General features: G+C 43.6%; 1 protein-coding gene across 13 annotated transcripts in view; it reads left to right on the top strand.

Annotated features, from left to right (window-relative positions):
- Positions 1-2,117: 2,117 nt before the first annotated feature.
- Positions 2,118-21,014, top strand: part of ptprt (protein tyrosine phosphatase receptor type T) — a 284,214-nt gene continuing 265,317 nt past the window's right edge. For 5 of the 13 annotated variants that reach the window (XM_067505370.1, XM_067505369.1, XM_067505368.1 and 2 more), the window contains exon 1: positions 2,120-2,957. In XM_067505370.1, the coding sequence (XP_067361471.1) occupies positions 2,822-2,957 (136 nt within the window). In that variant the 5' untranslated portion in view covers positions 2,120-2,821. Of the gene's footprint in view, positions 2,958-21,014 lie in introns of all 13 variants that reach the window. The other 8 variants (XM_067505367.1, XM_067505366.1, XM_067505365.1 and 5 more) reach the window with 4 other exon arrangements.

Genomic DNA, 21,014 nt, shown 5'->3' with positions numbered 1-21,014 from the left:
GAGGCTGCTGAGCGTGCAGACTTTGGAAGCTCGTTCCACCATCGTGGGATCACTGAGCTGAAGGGCTTTGCTTGGTTATCTTTTGTTTGGTGAAGGGACCATAAGACGACCTTTGTTGGCAGAGCGCAGGGGACGGAAGGGATTGTAGACCTGAATGAGGGAGTGGAGGCTGAGTTGGCCAGTCTGTAGGCGAGAGTCCGAGCTTTGAACCTGATGATGCTGCTGCTGCATTTTGGATCATCTGCAGGGGTTTGATTGTTCATGCCAGTAGCCCCCTCAAAGGATGACTTCATTAATACAGAACTTGGTCATTTGGATCTAGCTTGGGTCGTACGTGATTTTAGCTCAAGAACTAATCGTTTTCAAGTTTTGTAAATCTGTTTTGTAACACACCACCTCAGGCCTTCAGTACACTTGGTTTGGATATGAATATTTAAAGAACAACTTCATTCATATTGAACTTGCTTCTTTTGGGTCTAGTTTGAGTAGTACATGTAAATAATTGCCATTAAACTCACTTGGCAACATTAAAACATCTCTCTTCTTCTAGCTGAAAAATGTCTCCAGATGCCATCATGTAAAGAAACCTTCAGTTTGCGTTACCTCGTTGTTCACACTATGGAGATTTGTAATCATGATCAATCTGTTTTTCTAGCGTTCCTCCAGATGACGTCATCTGAACTTCTCCTAATGATGAAAAACCTTCATTTTCAGCCAGAAGCAGAGAAATATTTTAATAGAAGGAAGTTGGAGGGAAGTTTAGAAGCATTAAGGTACATTTACCCCTAAACTAAAGCTAGTTCAAAATTTGCCCTTTAACAGCGCACTGCAGTAATTGAGATGAGATATAAACCAGTACCTGCACAAGAGACGGTGTCCTCCAGTAGAAAGGACAGGGAGAGCTGTGTGTCGGATGAGAGAACCCAGGAGTGTAGTATGGATTTGGCAGGAAAAAAATTAAAAGTGGACCAAGAACTGAGCCCTGTAGCACACCGGTGAAGAGGCTGTGAGAGTTAGAAACATGCCCCTTCCGGGACAGCTTGAAGGTTTGTCCAGATAAAACCTGAGCCAGGCCAGAGCTATTCCACAGATGCCTGATAACACTGTTAAAAACCAAATTAGTCAAAACCACAATGTTTGTTTCTGAAGAGTCTCTCTATGCTTTCGTGTCTAAATACACATTGATTCAAAGTTGTCACGTTCTAAAATGTTTTAATAATTGTTACAATTTGAAGCATCTTTTTATACTTTTCTGACATTATTATTTTTTTATGATCAAAGCAAACCCCCTGAGGTTGAATTACTTGCCCTCTATAATCCATCAAAACATCTGGATGATATCTGGGCTCATTTTGAAGAACTTGGAAACGCACAGACCACTGACATCCAGCCACGTTCTGCAGACTCCAAAAATACTTCTATGCCCAGATGTGTTAGAACAACAATACTGCTGCAAAGTCTGATTTCATTTCGTTTGTCGCGAATAATGGATTAGATTAAATATAATCTATAAAGTGGAGTTTTGAATGAGAGGTGCAGCTCAGGCAAAGGGAGCAGCCACTGAATTAGAAACTTAATTTGCTCACTCTGATCACAAAAGGTGGTGAAACACACGGTGAGTCAGAATGAGAAGAAGTTTAGGATGTCCTGCTTCTCCCGCCCACAGGTGTTGCTCATATGTGTGGAAGAGAGAAGAGAGCCAGGCCTTGAAATAGAAAACCTGCCACAGTAAAGCGAGCGAGCAGAGAGGAGCGGATATCAAGACAACAGGGAGGGACGGACGCGCAGAGACAGAGGACAGGGAGCGCGGCAGGGAATGTGTGCGTGAATCCGATCTTTGCGGAGGAGGCAGGCGCCAGGACCCGGGAGAAACGAAAAAAAAAAAAAAAAAAAAAATGAAAAAAATCAAGAGGCCTTCAGCACAGTCAAGTTAGAGAAAACACTTAATATGCTCGACTGCTCTTCAAATAGGAGCCTTAACTGGGCGATTTAGGAAAAGCAGCAAACCGTGTGTCTGGACACATATCAAAGACGTGCGCTAAATGTATTGCTCGCATTCGTCTTTCAAAAGAATCCATTAAATCATGTGGATGTTGATTTCTCCAGGAGTCCATTATGAAGATGGAACATAAAGTGTGTGCGTGTGTGTGCGGGGGGTCATTTGTGTGACAGCCAGCGGAGTGTGTCTCTCTTGTAAATTACTGGGTAAAATTGGGGAGGGTTGCATCAGAAAGGGCATCCGGTGCGTAAAAAGCTGTGCCACATGATGACCGATGATCGGCTGTGGGCATCCCGAGCTTATGGAAAAGCTCAAAGAGAAACATAAATACTTTAATTTCCTCATATTTATATATTTAAAATGTCCCCAGATGTTCAATTATGAATTTCGTATTCAAATCTCCGCTGTAAAAAATAAATAAATAAAATAAATCAGTTCCCTCTCAGGTGCCACTTCACCTTATTTTGAAACGCACAACCGGAAGCCCTGTCAGGCGCTAGCGCGAGCGTCTTCACGCGGGTGTCTGGCGCCCGCTGTGGCGCGCGCTGCTCCCCATTCCTCTCCAACTGAACGTCAGTCTGTCAGAGACCGCCTGAGCGCGCGCACACACACTGCGCCCCTCTCACACACTCTTTGGCACAGCACGCGCGCACCGACGCACCGGAGGAGAGGAGACATCTCCCGTAAAATCTGCCTCCATCGTCTCCCCAGCCTCTACTTGCGTCTTTCTGTGTGTTCTTCTCCACCAATGCGAGGATTTTTCTTCCTCCTGCCGCCGCTGTCCCGAACTGAGGAGCACTAGTTTCAGGAGCTGACGGGAGTATGTTCAAGAAGCTGCGCCTCCGAGACAACGAGAAGAAAACCCCCAAAATGGATAAACGGAGCTTTTCTGTCGCTTTGCCTGTAGCTTTCATCCACTTTGTACTTTTGGGATTTACTGATGGACAGTTCTTTCCAGGTAAAGCAATGCGTGTGTTCTTTTCCTGAATGTCTCATTTATATTTTCACTTTTGGGTGATTTTTCTCGTGTTTCCTTCGCTATAATCGTCGTGGCACGGAGGTGGCGCATGAGGGACTATAAAGTGCACTTGCCCGCTGATTTGTTGACTTCCAGCGTCCTGCGTGTGCACAGACATTACACCATAGACTATGGGGGGTATTATGACAATTCAAGACCCTTAAAATCAGTTTTGGAGACATGGGCAGTTGTGCCTTGTCATTGATACGTATGTAAAACCTGATATGTCTCGAAAGCAAACTCCTGTCCGTTACCGCTCGTCGTGCACGTCCTGGTGGTAGTTTGGCTTGTGGTGACTCGTGCTGACCACGGACCCGAGCTGTTTCCAGCACCGTGTGGGATTCTGCATCACAGGTCTCCTGTTCGCCGCGAAGTTCTGTTGGGGCTTAATGAGGGACATGGTTGGTGTTTGGTGGATTTTTGCCTTGGCTGGTTTTCGCTGTGGACTCCGCGAGCCCTCTGCTAAAGCTTCAGCTCGTTTATTAGTTATTGTTTAATGACGATTTTTAACAGGTGTTACAACAAACCCATCACTAAAAAAAATCCGTCTCGTGGGGTAACGTGCTCAGTTTACACTTGTACAAGCAAGTTGAACTTTCGCACACCACTGATTCACATCCTTCTCTCCGTGTTTACTCGCTCATTCCGGAATAATGTCGTGTGTTTTAGTCAGAATGCTCAGTTTGATGTCACGGACTAGAAGCACCGGGCTCCTCACGCGGTCCGCGGCAGCATCCCTGCAGCGCGGACCGTCCGCTCTCCACTTGTTACGCGCAGGATACGTGTTTTCCTTAATAGTTCCTAAAAATGGTCAATAACCAGAGACTGAAGCTGTGTACGTTACAGTAGCTCTTTTTTACGCTTCATCCTCGGGAAAAAACATAAACGCCCCCGCCCCCCCCCCCCCCCAAAAAAAAAGAACAACAACAACAATAAACAAACAAACAGAAAACAAGGATCTTGGGAGTCAAAGTGAGTTTATCGAAAAAGATGACACATAAAATGTTTGGTGCACAAACACTTTAAAGTCAGAATAAAAGCGCCGTGCTGCCACTTTAACTGTGGGCTGGATTAGTTTCCGTTATGCGTGTTAGAAATGACTTACAATCGGATGTTTCTTAGTTATTTTTAATGTATGTGGGAAAAACAATGTGAGACTTTAACACGGATCCGAGTGTCAAGCTGCACGAATCCGTTTCCACAAGTTCAGGTTCGACGTAACGGGGCACGAAATTGAGTGATGTCAGTGCACCGCTGCAGCACTGTGTGGCTCCGTGTCCGCGTCTTTCTCGGCACCTTCTGCTTGATATTCATGACTTGTAAACCTGCAAAAAGAGGCTACTTTGAAGAGAAGACTGGCTCCAAATGCTGAGTCCCCCCTTCCTCCGCGCCTCCCCCTCTCTCTCTCTCTCTCTCTCTCTTGGGCTCCGGCTCTGCGCTGCAGCGCGGCCGTGCGTAATGGCATCGCGCAGGAAAGCGCTTGCGTTGCGTGTTGTGGTTAAATAGAAAATATAGGTGTTTTTGTTGATGCTGTCAGACATGTGAAAGGGAAACTTTTTAAAGCCACGTTAAATGTTGTCGTGCGTCTTGTGGTCCGTGTATCATAGTTTCCAAAGCAGCTCAACCTGCTCATGAGGATGTGGGCACATCCAGAAAAAAGCTGGAAATAAATCATTACATTTTTCTTCTTTGTACCGTTTTGCACCCGTCACACCTTTTGCCGTATTGTTGTGGAGTGTGTTTGTGTGTGTTTCTTTTTGATCTACTCTGCCGTTACTTGCCTGTCACCAGTCATTTTACTGGGGATGTGTGTATATGCCTGTGTGTGTGTGAGAGAGAGCTGGTTGTTTGCTCGTGCGCCGTTAGAGGGCGACAGTGGCACATCAGATATATTCCCAGTGAAACACACACACACACACACACACACACACACACACACACACACACAGAGCTGTGTTTTCTTCATTTCTGATGACATTACACTGACACACATTTATTTCCCGGTGATTTACCTTCACTCTAACATGAACACCTACTGACTAACCTTTGTGTTCATTCTCTACGGTAATGATGGTCTGTTTGAACAAATGAGTAATGCAAGCAAACACACAAATTGTCACTGTTGCACTGTGTTTTTAGGAGATGAAAATGTGCAGGAACCTGTTCAGTTCTAACAAATTGAAACCCAGTGATGAAGAGATTGGTTTCAACCCAAGTCTGTCTTAAATCTGGAAGTAGACATTTCGATTGCCCTCTGATCCATTATCAAACTGGAGGCCATTATTACCTCTCTGGGGGCCGGACACCTACAAAAAAATAAAAGAAAATCAGGCTGTTTATCCGGGGGCTTGTCTGTCTTGGCCCTTTTTAAATAGTTTGTATAAAAAGCTCTTACTGATCCACAAACAGTCCAGATTAAAGTCTGCGGATTATCCAAAGTAAGAAATTCCTAAACGATACTTAGAAACATTCTTCGATTCTTCACAACTGTATTGAAGTGGAGAAAAGAAAAATACATCTTAAAACTGCAGGAAATGAAACCAAAGGTGTGTCTGTGTGCAGCTTGTATGTTTGTGTGCGTGAGCAGCTGTGCCACTGACTTGTAGTTTGAGTTTCAATGACTAATGCTAATTGTTCAACATCAGGTGGAACCTTGGACGACAAAGGCTCTTGTGTTTTTTTCTCTGAAAAGACGTTTCAATTCACATTCCACTATGAGATTTCTTTAGCAGTACGGCCAGAAGGAGAAACATTAAAAGAGAATGAAAGGAGACAGAGAAAGGGAGAGATGGTGTGTCCCTTCATCTGTCCTTGACTTTTTCACCTGCTGTGTTGATATGTTGGGGGGAGATGGATCAAAGTCTCTGGCTTTTATCAAATTAACAGCCTTCACTTCCTGTGTTATATATCCCATTATGTGATTAGTGTAGACACTGTGTGTCTCATGCTTCATATAAATGTGGTAGAGTTTGGCCAAAGTCATGCAAACAGAGGAGAGCTGAAGGAAATAAAAGGACATGAGGATGAAGAGACTGAAGAATGGACAGATGGTAAGAGAACAGAGGAGAAGTGAACTTAAGAGACAAAAGGAAAGAAACCTGGAGGAGAAGCAGAAAATAAGACGATGAAGGACGTGTGAGGAGGACAGAGAAGGGGTTGAGAAATTAGGAAAGAAACAAGGGAAGCAAAGAAATGGAAAGAGTTTAGTGGAAGGAAGATGAAGGAGGATGTTGAAGGGGAGAGGACAGGAGGTAGATAGGAAAGATGAAGACGAGAGGAGAAACGAGGGAGCCAGGGCAAGGACCAAGAGGGAAATGGGCGAGAAAGGAACAGAGAAAAGAACCTTGAGAAGAAGGGGGGGGGGGGGGGGGGGCAAAGGGGGGGAAAGAAGAAGAAGAAGAAGAACAGGGCAGATGAGAAAGGAGAGGAGACAGAAAAAGAGGAGACTGAGGGGGAAGATTTGTGGGAGAAGCCTTGTCATCTGCTGTTCATCACTCCTGTCTAGACATGATGAAGAGGAGGAGGAGAGACAGACAAGAATCAAAAACATAAGGAATAGCAAATGATGAGTGTTTGGAGGAAACGACAAAGACAACGGACGACAGGAGGTCGAGACGAGAAAAAAAAATGACTAAGTTGATTATGTCTGACTGGTATTGACGGTCTGAGTGGCTGTAATTGATTCATCTGCGGCTTGTGTGTGTGTGAGGGAAAAGAGCTTTATGACGGGATGTCTGTCACCTCATGCCCCATTCTGCTCAGTATGCTGTCCATCGTCCCCGTGCGTGTGCGTGTGTGTGTGTGTCTGTCTGTCCGCGTAATCCACGGCACTTATTCTATTGGCCCGACTAACTGACAGTCTAATAGCAGGGCGTGCTGAGTGCCGGGGCAGAGTGTGTGTGTCTGTGTGGTGGAGCTGAAAGAGACAGAGGGGAAACAGAGTCAATAATATGCACTTAGAATGGAAAAAAGAGGGAGTTTGTGTGTGACGTGTGATGTTAGTGGTGCAACAAGCCTTGTGACTACTTGCACAGCTACATAGTTGCAGTGAATTGCAGTTGCTGTCAAACAGACTGGAAACATACTATCCAGCTGGAATCTCTGAACACCTTCAAATGTCTGAAAACGTGCACTACGCATGCGCATATTTGAACAATTATCGATTTTGAGTGCGGCCATTCGGAACAGCTATAAATAGTTTTGTTTTCCTATGTGGACACAAGCTGCTGCAAACAGCTTGTGATTTTCCCCCTTTACCTGCCATTGGAATCGCAGTTACAATCCCAGAATGCAGCGCACGACTGGTTCTAACTCACCTGACAACCCAAATTCTGAAAGGATTTCCCGTATCGTCACAGGCTCGTCTCTAGCTGCCAGGATTTAAAACTTTATCCGCTCTCGTTCAGGAAAAACAAAATTTAGTTTTAGTCTTTTTCTCAGGTTTGGCAATTTTATCTTTACAAAAAAATAGGGATGAGGGCAGGAAATCAGGTCGTCAAGTCGCTTTACAGAGGCTCTTGGTAAAAGTAACATGAGCGTGATGATGAATATAAACGAAAATGTAGTATAATTTTCTTCCTCCTTTTCAGTGATGATTTTAGTTCCTGTCACCAGCTTTGTTTTTGTCTTGTTTTAATGCCTGAATTGCAAAAAGTTCTGCAGGACTTGACTGGAAATGGCTTTCGATTTCAGAGGTGGCCACGCGCTGCCGATCAGTGATTTCCTTGAACATAAATTACCACTGTACCATCATCACATTATGCAGGGATTTCTATGGTTTGAACTCTCGCTGATTCTCCATTCATTTCAACATCGGCTCTGTCAAAATGGTTGTTACTCTGTTGGCGTGTCAAAGTTAAGCTGTGGGGCAGGTGTGCATGAATTTAACTGATTGCCCATTGAGCTGAGCTGATTTTGGTCTAAAATGCAGTAGTTAAGTTACTGCTCGTCTGCCTCCGTCAAAAAATAAAAAATAAAACAAAAAATTCACTGTAGATACTGTAAAACTGATTGCAGTTTGATTTCCTGGTAGGTTCAGAGGTCATTTTTGTCATTTGTGTTTCCTAAAAACAACAACAACGCTAATTCCCTGCAGGGGATAAAGACACGGAGTTCTCCAGAGATTGAAGATGGTGTCAGTCTGACAGTTCTGTCTGCCACTAGGATGTTTGGCAGAAAACACAGTGAGATACTGTGATCAGTGAACGATGACACAGCCTTGAAATGCTCATCTAATGGAAAGACAAGAAAAATGGATATTCAGTTGCCCTCAGGGTGAATTTGCCTGCTGCACCATCAGATCCAGCAATGCGCACAGAACTCGGTGGAAGTAAATGCACAGCTGTAGCCATTAAAGAGGTGCAGGAAACTTTCTTAAATGGTCCGAGGTTACTCGGTGAAGCGAACGCAAGCAAAGTCGTAAAATGGGCTTAGAAACGGAGAGGAGTGTGTTGGTGCACCTGCAGAGGACACACAGGAAGAGCCAGCTCTCTGTGGGAGTCTCAGGAGAAGACAGAGAGTTGTGGGAAAACGTGTGAAATGGATAAACACAACGAATGAGGCCTTTTCCAGATGAGAATAATCCTAAACTGTGCAGCGTAGGTGCTCATTTAATAAGTAACCAGCGTGCTTTTTAAACCTCTTTTTGGAAATGCATCAAAACAAAAAACAAAAAAACCATCAGCTATGCCTACACAGACTCACCACCTGTGCATTGCTGTGTACAAGTGCTGGGGAGAACTATCAGAATCCAGTGTTTGTATTAATGCCCATCTTTGCATCCTGCATGCATCAGCTGCAGTAGGAAAGTATTCAGGCGCAATTCCCCCTGTCGGCTTTAACTCCGTACAGACCAACGGGACGGTGAGATCTGAATATGTTTGAACAAACGTCATAGCTGCAGAAACCTTCACCAAGACTTTGCCCATGTGTCTGTTTATCAGTAATAGTCTAAATAAAAGATATGCCTGGTGGACATGACACATTCATTATAACAGGCTAAACCATTAATTACAGTAATTCGTTCTTTACATAAATTATACAGGCAGGATTTTAAAGCAGCGCATAAATTATACAGCAGTCATAAATGATACAACCGTGCATCCAGAAACCCTCAGCCTTGGAAGGGCATAATGGCATCGCAGATAGAATTCAGCAGATGAATACTTGCAGGCATAAATGAGGTGGAAAATGTTTTTGTTTTTATCCCGTGGAGGCTGCCAACTTCAGACCCTCAGGGCACGATGGTGCAGATGTTCGTCTTCCGTGTCTTATTGCACTTTGACTCCACCTTCAGGAAAAAAAAAATCACTTCAGTGAGAGTTTTGTGTCACTTTCAAGCCCCCGTAGGTCGAAAAGAAAATATTTTTGGCAGATGGTAAGAGGAGGTGCGTTAAACATGGTCTTTGTTTATGAAAAGAACAAGCGAGTAGAGCTGGTTTCTTAATGTTTACGCAATACATTTTTAATTTATTTGGAAATTTATAAGAAAGAAATATGAACTATTTCGGATTATGAGCCTAAAAGCTGTCAAAATGGCACCAAACGTAAATCGCTTTCATAGTGATGTTGCTTAAATGTACCATGATGTGAAGAGTTGCACTTGAAGCCTCCTGTGACACAGTAACACTGCTCATATTTGCTTCGAACAGTTTTTTCTTACCAGTCAGATATCACAGTTATTTCTGCTTGATTGGTAAGTTTCCATGTACTGGAGTATGATGCTGGCTACCTGAAGCACTGGCAGAGCATTGTGGAGCACTGCCACACCCATTTCAGAGCTTATCATGCCATAGCTGTGGGCCAGGAGGTAGCTGGTCCACATGCTAGCGGTCATAGACTGGACGTTGGAAGTATGTGAACATGGAAGCAAAACTTTCTGCAGACTTTATTAGTGCTCCTGAAGAAGGTGGTTGGGTAAAGGTTGATGTCGGCGTCTCAGGCGGCAAAACAAACTTGGAGACAAATAAAGTTGTGATTGAGCTGATTAGAATGTCGGCGGCACATTAAAAACTTCCTTTCCCCTAATTAAAATAACTGCTGATTAATGCAGGAGGTCTTTACGAAGCTTAACAAGGTTTCGGAGTAATTAATCCATATTTAATAGAAGATGTTAGGCAAGAGAGGCTGAGCGGCTGCTTACTCTGCTGAATCAACAAGCTCAGGAGGAGAGAAAAAGAGTTAGAGGATGGATGGCAGATAGGAAATAAAGGAGGAAATGAGACAAATAAACGTGGGTAGAAGGAGGGAGGTGATAACCGAGTAATAGAGCCGAGAAAGGGAAGAGAAGCTTTTTGATATCCACGCATCATTCACTTTGGTCTCACAGTGGATGAATATAATTTATGTCGGGCTGTGTGGGTGGTCTGAAACAGAAGATGGATACGCAGATGCAGTCAGAGCCGTTCTGCTCTTAACTGCTCTATAAATAAACATAATGCATAAAAATTGAAATGTCCAAATCAGAAAGAGCCACAGTAACAGGATAGAACGACAAATGAAATCCATCACAGGAGATTTGCCGTTTATTCCGTTGCCATCGAGATCAGCAGCTCTTAAATCTGTTGATGCAGGGTCATCACCAAGTCAGGACAGCTAAGAACACAAACAGGCGAGATTAGGAAGGTGCAAATTACAGCGAGAGAAAGGTTTGCCGGTTACATTTGGAGTCGTCGGTTAAGTTACTGGAGGATTCTAGAGCCACCGAATGGGACGTTATCCATCACGATCAGCCCGTAGTTATGGTTTGTCAGGTTACACACTACAATCTTCTAGGGCGGCTGTAGCTCAGTTGCTGGTTCGAATTCCCAGTCCTCTTGGCTACATGTCAGTTGTCCCCGGGTAAAGACGCTGAGCTCCATAGTTGTGGATAAAAGCATGTGATAAACGGCTGATTGAAACTGTAGCCTTCTTGTTTTTGTCCCTAAACCAAATGCTGTTTGCTGGTTTTGCAGAAACAGACCAACATACAGGCACCTACAGGCCCATAGCTATGGTGCTAATAAGCAGCAGATAATAAGGTGCAGATTTTCTCCTGCTCAATGGGAATCTGGTGTTTCCACTGCGCTGGACATCACTGTAGGAATGTTACAAATCCTCCCAGATCTCAGCAGTGGTTCTGTGTCCAAACTCAAAAACTAGTGGCGAGGTTACAGCAACACATACAGATATGTACAGGAGACGGAGAAGAAGGCGAATTATGGGTGGAGAAGCGATGACAGAGACAAAATAAAGACGTTCTTTTCTCGCGGGGACATGATTCAGTAGAGGAAGAAGTGAAGACAGAAGAAAACCGATTTACAAGAGAACGTAAAGATGGGAATGAATTAAGAAGGGCAGAGATGCAGCAGACAGAAAGGAGCAAACATCGTAATATTTGCCTGGCAGTTGGATTTTGCCGCTCGTTATTTACACACACACACACACATATATACGTCGTCCCATTCTGGAGGAGTGTGGAGGTGCCAGGCATCATCTAGTTGTTTACATTCTCTCATCCACACACACACACACACAGAGACACACAAACTTGACTAAAACACTGCCAATTGTACACAACTGTAATCCAGCATCTGCTCGCCTTTTCTTTGTCACCCACATCTTTCCATCTCAGTGTGTGATTTAGTTTTTTTTTTTTTTTTTTTTGTTCTATAGTTCATTCATACAACTCTTGATCGCTCATTCTGTCTAAACATTCAGTCATTCGTTCATCCGTTCACCCTGACATCTATTAGTCCAACCATCCATCTGACTGTCAGACACACAGAACTGATGTTTAGACCTGCATGTGAACTGAGTGTGTGTGTGTGTGTGTGTGTGTCTGTATGTGTATTTAGTGCACGTGACTCAGACTGAATGCTGATTAACACATAACTGGCTCTGCCATTGCTAGCTACAGGAAACGCTGCCTGTTTGGGTGATGCAGGCAGACAGGCGAGTTAGATAGACAGGCAGACGGACAGAGAGACAGAAAAGCCATTTCCCTGGCTGTGGAGACATGGCAGCAGATGCTTTACCTGTCACTCGGCGAGGGGAGGAGAACGGAGCAGTGATGTAAAGAAATAAATAAGTGAGGGGGAGGAAGCGATGAGGAGGAGTGGGAGCAACTGGCGGTGGCGGAAAAAGAGCGTCAATGACAAATGATGGGAGAATGAGTGGGAGGTCATGAGGAGGAGGAGGAGGAGGATTAGAGATAATATTGTTGAGGAGGTCAAGAGTTTAGAGTTAACGAGACAAAAACCCTTTTTTATATTTTCACAATTCATGCATTTATGTTTTTCTGTAATTTTATGCACAATGACAGTAAAGTTAATTAGGTAAACCGGACAATTTGATCTTCTTATGCCTGCGTGCGCGGTAAAAATATTTATTTGATTTAGTTCCCACGTGTACTGCAGGGTGACAGACAGGAAAATCCTCATCAGATCTAAACTTGAGGACACTTTGCCACAGACGGAGTGAAATGAGCATCTAACTGACAGATTATCAAACTGATGAGTGACCTTGTTGGAGAACTGAGGATTCCTAGAGATCACGATGGCCATTAATGGTGTAAATTATGTTTTCTTATACATAATCTATACTGTGTAAATGATCATCTATGGGTGACAATGAGTTCCTGAAAGCCTAAAAGTGGTCTTTTTTTTTTTTTGCACAGTGCTAAACATCCCAGGTCTAATATAAAGCTGTAGAGAGGGAAGCTGCGTGGAAACGTCTTCCCGACATACAGGAAGACACATCAGTACAGACAGCGCAATGATCTATATTTAATCTGCGCGTTTTTTTTCTTTGTTCTCCGTGAAGCTGCCGTTTGTTACTAAACACGCTATAAATAAATCCACTTCAACTTTGACTTAATGGAAATGCTGAAGAGCAAAAGGCATTTCGACTGTAAATAACACGGAGCCTGTCATGCATATTTTTAGATGAAAGCTGAGCAGCAGTGAAGTCTCTCCACCTGGAGGACAAGCTGGCTCACGGAAGTAGGTGGAATAGTGGCTTCTGGGTAATTAATTAAAGGACGCCTTCACTGCTTCTTTAGGATCTAGTTTGCGTTTTACGTTACCTCTGACTTCCCTGTATTAAAATATCTCTCTTCCTTTAGCTGAAAAATGCCTCCAGATGACATCACTCGGAGGAACCTTCAGTTCATATATCATCCCATTACTCACTGTTTTTTAACTGGAAAAAAAAACCCTACTTACTCACACTATGGAGTTTGTAATCATAGTCAACCTGCTTTTCCAGTGTTCCTCCAATTCTCGACCGCGGATTATGAAAAACACTCCTCCAGATTAAGACATCTGATTAAAACATCTGGAGGAGTGTTTTAGATCGTAGCAAAGAAATATTGCAATAGTGGGAAGTTTAAAAGCATTAATGTACATTTGCACCTTAAACTAAATCCATAAAAAGCCATTTGAAAAGTGGTGAAGTCGCCTTTTAAGCAAATTCCTGCAGTTTAAATCACACAAAGTCAGACATTAGACTCTTTTCTTCAAGACAATGCAATCACAATGTTTTATACCTGTTTTAGCTCCAAGAGGGAATAAAGAGTAACGTGTCATCCGATTGAAAAGAGCAGAGGTTTGCTCTACAACATGCCATTTCATCCTCACCCCACAACCTTTGAGAGAGAATAGGCAGGAGTGGCTGTTACTACAGTGTAAGATAATTGCGGAGCAGATGCTAGATGGGACTTTGTTGATGGCTACTGCCGAGTTATGAATCACGACTAATTATGAACATACTTTAAGTCCTCCAGAGTTGTATGCAGTGACATAATGGTCCATTAAAACACTCTTAACATGCACAGACCCACATAAAACAGGTGCACGACCCATTTTGGCTTCATAAGTGTAGTTTGAAATTGTCTCATCATTTTAAAGCTCAGACTCGGGTCCCAATTACCACCAGAAACCCCATCATCAGGCCACTGCTTCTAATTGGAAAACATCATTCTCAGCTTCTAAAATGCCCCATTTATTGTACGCACCACCTCTGGTCCTTTTGACATCATTGTTTAATTTTACTTAGCTCTTCAGTGATTGTCCCCACAAAGTCTCTCTGTAATGTAAACTTTACAGACCAAATCTCCACGTTTCGGGTGTACAGGCTTGGTGCAGTAAGCTCAGACCCCCACCTTTCTGAATATGCCACCCAGCTCCTCATGCAGGTTCCCATCTCATCTCGACCACTATGGCTGCACAATCTAGCTCCCCAGATAATCCAAAGCAAAGCTCAACACACGTTGCCTTTCCTGGAACAAACAGAACCTGAACACATCGCGAAGACGATAACTAACCATCATGTACATACTGCACTTGAAAGGTCGGAAGTAAAGCAGGTGGTGATAGCATGTATGAGTCATTCAAATAGTGAAAGCAGAAGATACAGGACTGTGGATACAAACCGGAAAGTTTGCAGAGCATTTTCAAACCACTCGCTCACTTAAGACGTTTCAGCATCATTCCAGATGGCGATGCCACTAAGAAGTCACATGCTCTTATCAAAAAGTGCGGGTGAGACGAAGGTGTAAAATTAGAGCCTTATGTGAGTTCACTTTGTCGATTGCCGGTTTTCGTTACTTGCTTTGTATTTCTGTGCTAAGCTGAATCGCCAGTCTGAGTGGCCCCTCTCACTGACGGGATCCACTGCTGAGTCAACATGGTGAATTGGCTGAAAAGTAGTGCCAACGGTCTGGGACGTACTACAACCCTGTCTGCCAAAAATCTTATTCCTATACAACTAAATTGCAAATGCGATTATGTTTTTGTAGTGAACTTAGTGAGGTCTTGACTTTATTTTGTAAAGTCCCCTGAGATGACTTTGTTGTGAATTGGCGCTATATGAATAAAGTTGAGTTGAATTGAATTGAAATTGAAAAAAATAATGGTGTTCCGATGCAAAGTATTTTGTGCATGAAGCAAGCTGCACTTTGTTAAAACAAATTTGTTTGTAATTTCCAACGTCAAGCGCAATTGGCATAAAAAAAAACTGTTGCATGGAAGTTGCAGAATATAGGTGACTTTTGTAACTTGTGTTTCACAGCTGGCAAAACAACGCATGCTGCCACTAGTGTGAGCCACAGTGCTATTGTATCAGCCTGTCAGTCTGTTGCCCAGAATAGCATGACTGACAAAGCAGCAACAAAACCCGAAGAAACAAAATAAAAGCAACAGCAGCAGCCAACCGTGTCGACCATGTGTGCATTCCACAGCAGATATGAACTATGCCATGAGAGCAGTCGGATCCCGTTCTAACGAGGAAAGAGATAACGAGAGAGACGGAGAGAAGAGAAGAGGGTGATTAGATTGAGAGGATTATGGATCGACGGAGAGAGATGAGCTCAAGATGTAAAATCACAGATAAAGGGAGAGAAGAAGAGGAGGCGACGGGGTGGGAGACAAAATGAACGGCGTGCAAGACAGAAGGGGAGAGGATAAGGAGATATAAACAGAGGGGGATAAAGAAGGATGGTCTCAGGAAAATAGAGGGAGAGAAACAAGTGAGCAAAAGAAGCGTGAAGAGGTGCATAGTGTACGAATGTGTTTCATAAACTCCAGTTAATTGTTGTTCGATCTCAGCTAAACGGTCACAACCGTCACGTGCTGCACAGGCGCCCAGTTGTTTCTCAGAGGCTCCGTTCATAACTGCTGCAGGGAAAAGGGAGCAGCTGAGGCCGCTGGGAGGTGGTTGGGGAGAGAGAGTTAAAAAAGAAAAGGTCGACACGGAAACAGAGGAAGTGATGAGAGGAGAGTGTTAAGTATTAAGGAGCATTAGTGCAAGTGTAAGTCATGGACAGTAATGAACTACTCTGCTGCTCAATAGACCACCAGCTTTGGCACTGAGCCCCTGTGTGTGTGTGTGTGTGTGTGTGTGTGTGTGTGTGTGTGTGTGTGTGTGTGTGTGTGTGTGTCCGTCTTCCTGTCAGTGAGCAAGCAGAGGAGACAGCTCTGGGAAGGTAACAAGGCCCTTGTCTTATCCCTCTTGAGGTCCTATTAACCTTTGCTCAACATTCAAGCACACAAACCCTCTCTTTTTTTTTTTGATTGTCCCACACACACACACCCTCTTATGTTCTCTTTTGTTTCTATACACTTAGTGTCGGCACTAAGGAGATTTAAGAGCTGGTTAATTGGTTGGCTGAGGCTAATTTTCTGTTGAAAGTTAATGCCACCGTCACACATGGCTCCCTGTGGAGAGGGTCACAGTTAGACTGGCCTGATGTGAGTGTGTGTTCGTTATGTAAATGCAACTTTTCTTTCCCCACCTGTGCAAAGCGTGTCACATTTCAGTCTGGGGAAATGAACCCCAGACGGCTGCAGGAAAAAACCAGAGCAAATGGGGGTCATGGAGCGAATGCTTCGACTGAATCACGAGGCCGGGGGTTGAGCTTTGCTGGGTGTTGTGTGAGCTTTACGCTTGTACGTGGAGATCGATGCTATGCAGATGCTACAGACTCAGGATTCTGAGGTCGGCTGTCATGTTATCAGCGTTAAGTAGGCGTGCAGATACAAACGCTAGAAAAGGAGGTTTGGAGGAGAAACGGATGAAAGCAGGTTGAGCAGAGCTTTCATTGTGGCCTAATTCTTAGTGACTATTTTATCTAAGACTCTGAGGCAGCTCCGAGTGCTTTAGTCTACAGTGATGCTTTGATCTGTCTGCTGGAACTTTCCTTCCTTGCGGATTTCAGCCAAATACCGATTCTTAGAGGCGTTTGCAGCTTTGAGAAACACCGTGTTCCCATAGAAATGGCTCAGAGGAAATGCAACTATTTTGCCAGTTTGGCTGAGGTTGGACACCAGTCTGGGATTACTAATAGCCCTTTGATCTTAGGGCCTCTTTGAGTGAGTCAAGAACTTTACCTCCATGCCAAACATCTATTTGTTTGAAATGTATCCTCAGCCGCTTGAGGTTAAAGCACTAACTTTCAGTAGACAGTTTTCCTGAAACCCAATTTTTCTCTTAACGCTCATTCTTTAATTTTACTCAGCACAGCTCCAATATTCATTTCCAGTCCCTGAAGGAGGACATGGCTCTGCGGTAAGATTTCAAAGATTCTCCAATGTGGGCAACACATACTCATGGACTTTCCTGGTATGTTTTGGTTCCAATGACTGATAACTGGAGAAAAAAAAAAACTGAAACTACCAATTTCTATTATTTTATTAATTTGCAATTGCCTGGCGGCACCTGGGGTAGCCAATAAAAATATGGGCGTGGCCAGTGCAACCCCAAGTCCACCCCTCTGGTCCTGCCGCTGCAGTTGGCGACTAAGGTTAGATCACGTCAGCCTTAGTTGTGTCTGGGATTTAATGAGAAGATAGAAGGGAGGCGTGAGAAGAGAAACAGGGCAAAAGAATTAGAAATAGAGATTTGTGTCATGTGGAAAGGCCGATAATAAAAACCTCAAATTGAATGCAAATGGGTTCTAAATGACCAGAAACAATATGGCTGGTAATTATCAGTCAACGCTCACTCCTTTACGGGTCAGAACCCCTAACACACACACACACACACACACACACAGTCATTATGTTTATCGAGGCTATTACCATGCAGCTGCTGTAGCTGATAACATTTAAGTCAGTGGTCTCTTTTTGGCATGACATCACACAGGAACACATCTATACGTGTGTGTGTGTAAACGGCATATTAGTGCGCAAAGGTTTGCGGGAGGGAACCAGCACAATGATCTGTATCAGTAACTACAGCTGGAAGTTAAAATAACATTCTATTATAATTTGTACCAATATATTTTATAGTAGCACTTCAGTGGAGTCAGAAGCCTAATTGTGGTCTGAATGCATTCAGAAAGCAGCAGGTCACACGTGCAAACAGCATGTTAATGACATGCAAATGAGTGCTAGCATTTCTGGAAGACTGGTCTAAACATTCAGTCTCAACTATTGTTCCCTCTAACGAGCCACGTGGACTAACGAGCTGCGGAGGCGACTAAAGCTAATTGAATTTTTGAAGATTGGATTGTGACTGTTATCATGTGGATGCTGGAAGAGAGAGACGGAGAAGAGACAAAGGAAGTAATATCAGATACAACATTTGACAGTTTGAAAAGAGTTTTCCATTTATTTTTCTCTTCTGTCTGTTTTTCTCCTTACTGCAATTATCCCAAAGTTGTTGTTTTTGGTTTTTTTTCCCTCTACCCCATTTTATCTCAGTCCGTTTGTTCCACTCTCCAGCTGATCGGGGTTGAGATGAATGGGTCTGGACAGTAGAAAGTAGAACACCTGTTTAAAAAGGCCTCCAGTCGACTAGTTTACAACACTGCTGTCCTTGGTTGGCTTACAGGCAAGGACAGCTGTGTGTGTGTGTTTGTGTGTGTGTGTGTGTACACCTTAAAAAAAGAAACATGATTACTGTGTGTGATGATGAATAAAGCTGACACCACCTCTGTGTGTGTGTGTGTAACTGTACATGTAAAATTTGCATGTTTCTCATTATTGTATCTACTACACGTAGATGAATAATTGTTTATTTTTAATGAACTTGGAGGGTGGCATCAGAGAGAGTGTGTGAATACATTAGTGTGTGTGTGTGTGTGTGAGAGAGAGAGAGCTTATGTTGTAGTGTGAGTGAGGAAGCCAGATAAAGGTAGAGTGATAGATGACTTTTGTTCACATTTTTGCACACTCGTACTGCCCTGGGATGTGTGTGTGTGTGTGTTCTAAGTTTTTGCTTAGTATTGTATATTTGTGTGTAGGTGTGTGTGTGTGTGTGTGTGTGTGAGAGAGAGAGAGAAAGTGATTGGCAGCAGTAATTGGTGTCTGGATGGTAGAGGAAAACAGAGAATGAGTACAGTCACAGAATACTGATACTAGCTTTTCGGCCCTTGAATACCAAAGTGTACACACGCGCGCACACACACACACACACGCACTACCCCTGAAGACGTGGATATTATGGACACATTCTGTAGGTAGACACGTGCACATACTGTACTGTATATGCACTGACATGCAATTGTTTTCCTTCTACTCGCTGTTCTGCTGCTGCTGTGGCCAAACCAGCTGATGGAAAATGTAAATGTTGTCTTGGGCTGATTTTACAGACTTGTTGTCACGAAGTGGAGAATTCAGATTACAGTAGTTTGGGAGGTTTTGTTCACTCTTCTGTGATGGTTAGCGCGGCCTTTACATGACTAGTTAATGAGTAAAAACACGTGGGCCAAACGTATGTGTACAGTACGTTGTGTCAGTGCTTTAACACTGATGTTAAGCACCTTGTCTTCCCATTATGCTCTATACAAATGAAACTCACCTGACTTGACAGGAACATTAACGAGGTTAGCCACATTTTGTAGGAATGCGCCTCTTCCCGAAGATGTCAGGCCGCCTTGAGCTCAGGTCTCTGTGCACAGGGTCTCAAGAATCCGGCCACTTTCACTTACGCAGCACAAAACAGGAGATGGTTTGTGTCAGGCGTGTTCTCACCTGCTGGAAACGATGCGTTTGGTTTAGGCGGGAGCTGGTACCTTTTGCAGAGTGCAAAGCCTCTTATTAGTGCAGACCACACACCCGAGGCAATTTTGAGCCATTTCTCTTAACCAATAGTTTTGTTGATTTGTGATCTGTCATGTCAGAAATCACTATGTACTTCTGGAACCCAAACAGGAAGTTCTGGTTTTCTAAAGTGATGCAGTAGAATGAGCTAAAGACCTAAAATATTTGTAGTCTAGTCTTGTCAATATACTTTTTGCCTTATGCTGTAGCTCATTTCTTAGCAAGAAGATTAATAATGGGTTCTATATATTACACTGGGCCTTTTGGCGGCTCTATACACACTGATGTATGAACATGTGATCGCACAAACATTTAAATGAGCTGTAAACATTAACACATAGTTTGCCGTCTGTAGAGGCTGGTGTTTCACAAAGACGTCGTCACCAGTATGACAGTCCAAAGCCAGCGTCGCGCTCTTCCTTCTCTTTAATTGCTAAAGAGCAGCCAGCGGTCAAAGCCAACAGCTAGCCTAGCTACGCTGCATAAAGGTTAGGTACTGCATTAGCATTTGGAGGAATGAGAGAAAAAAAAGGAGGAGGGGTGGGCTTCAATTATACCTTGTTCTGTGGTTTATTTAAGTGAGTGAGTGTGTGTGTGAGACAGACAGACCGTCCATTTGTCAGGTTGCACTAAGAGCTCTGGATGCCTGCTGCACTGTGACTACGTTTTGTCGTATTGTGTTTGCACATTCACGCTATGCTCTCTAAGAGGTAAAGGCAGCGCTGATTGTGGCTTTTAAATTCATGCCACTCTATGGCAGATTAACAAGCCGCTCTGTGATGTTCGAAACATGTGATTCAGGTGACAGATCTATGCTTAATCATCAGCCCCATCTCCTTCTCCAGTGCACTGGTTTAAAAAGGTCTGATAAAGTCTAGGATCCACCTGTATGCAAACAGTTGAAGCTAAACTATGTTGCGACCTGCAAACCGGAACAATCATATTTTTCTCCCAGAATCCCAACATCCGAACTAATCTAACTTTAAGCATCTACTATTAAACCTATAATTATTTCGCTAATTCCATCCCGAAACTAAAAAAAAAACTCAGCACACACTTTCCTTCAAAATAAAGGTCTAAAGGCTGAGGCTGGCTGTCAGAATGATGGTGATGCCAGGATGCACACACACCCATACACACACTGGCTTCACAAGGTGGTGTCATTAGCACCTTGCAGCTACATGACATTTGCAGCTAGACCATTTGCTGCATGTTTGTGTGTCATTAGGAGAGCTGCTGAAAGGTTAATTCCCATTAATCCTGACTGGTAAACTAGGCCTGACTTATTGGTTGCTCCCTCTCTGCCTCTGCCTCCCACCTTGTTTCCATTTCAGTGGCTCTCTTTTTAGTATTTGTCTACACCCTCCCTGCTCCGGCTCCCTCCCACGGGATCATTCCGTTTCCCACTTTATTTTGATCAACTCCACTGCACCTGTGCTCTGTTTCAATGGGAGGCAGTACCATGAAAAATAACTCG

The sequence above is a fragment of the Channa argus genome, chromosome 5 (genome assembly GCF_033026475.1).
Source record: "Channa argus isolate prfri chromosome 5, Channa argus male v1.0, whole genome shotgun sequence".
NCBI classification, from domain to species: Eukaryota; Metazoa; Chordata; class Actinopteri; order Anabantiformes; family Channidae; genus Channa; species Channa argus.
Note: the sequence above shows the minus strand (reverse complement) of the source record. Positions and strands in the feature narration are given on the sequence as shown.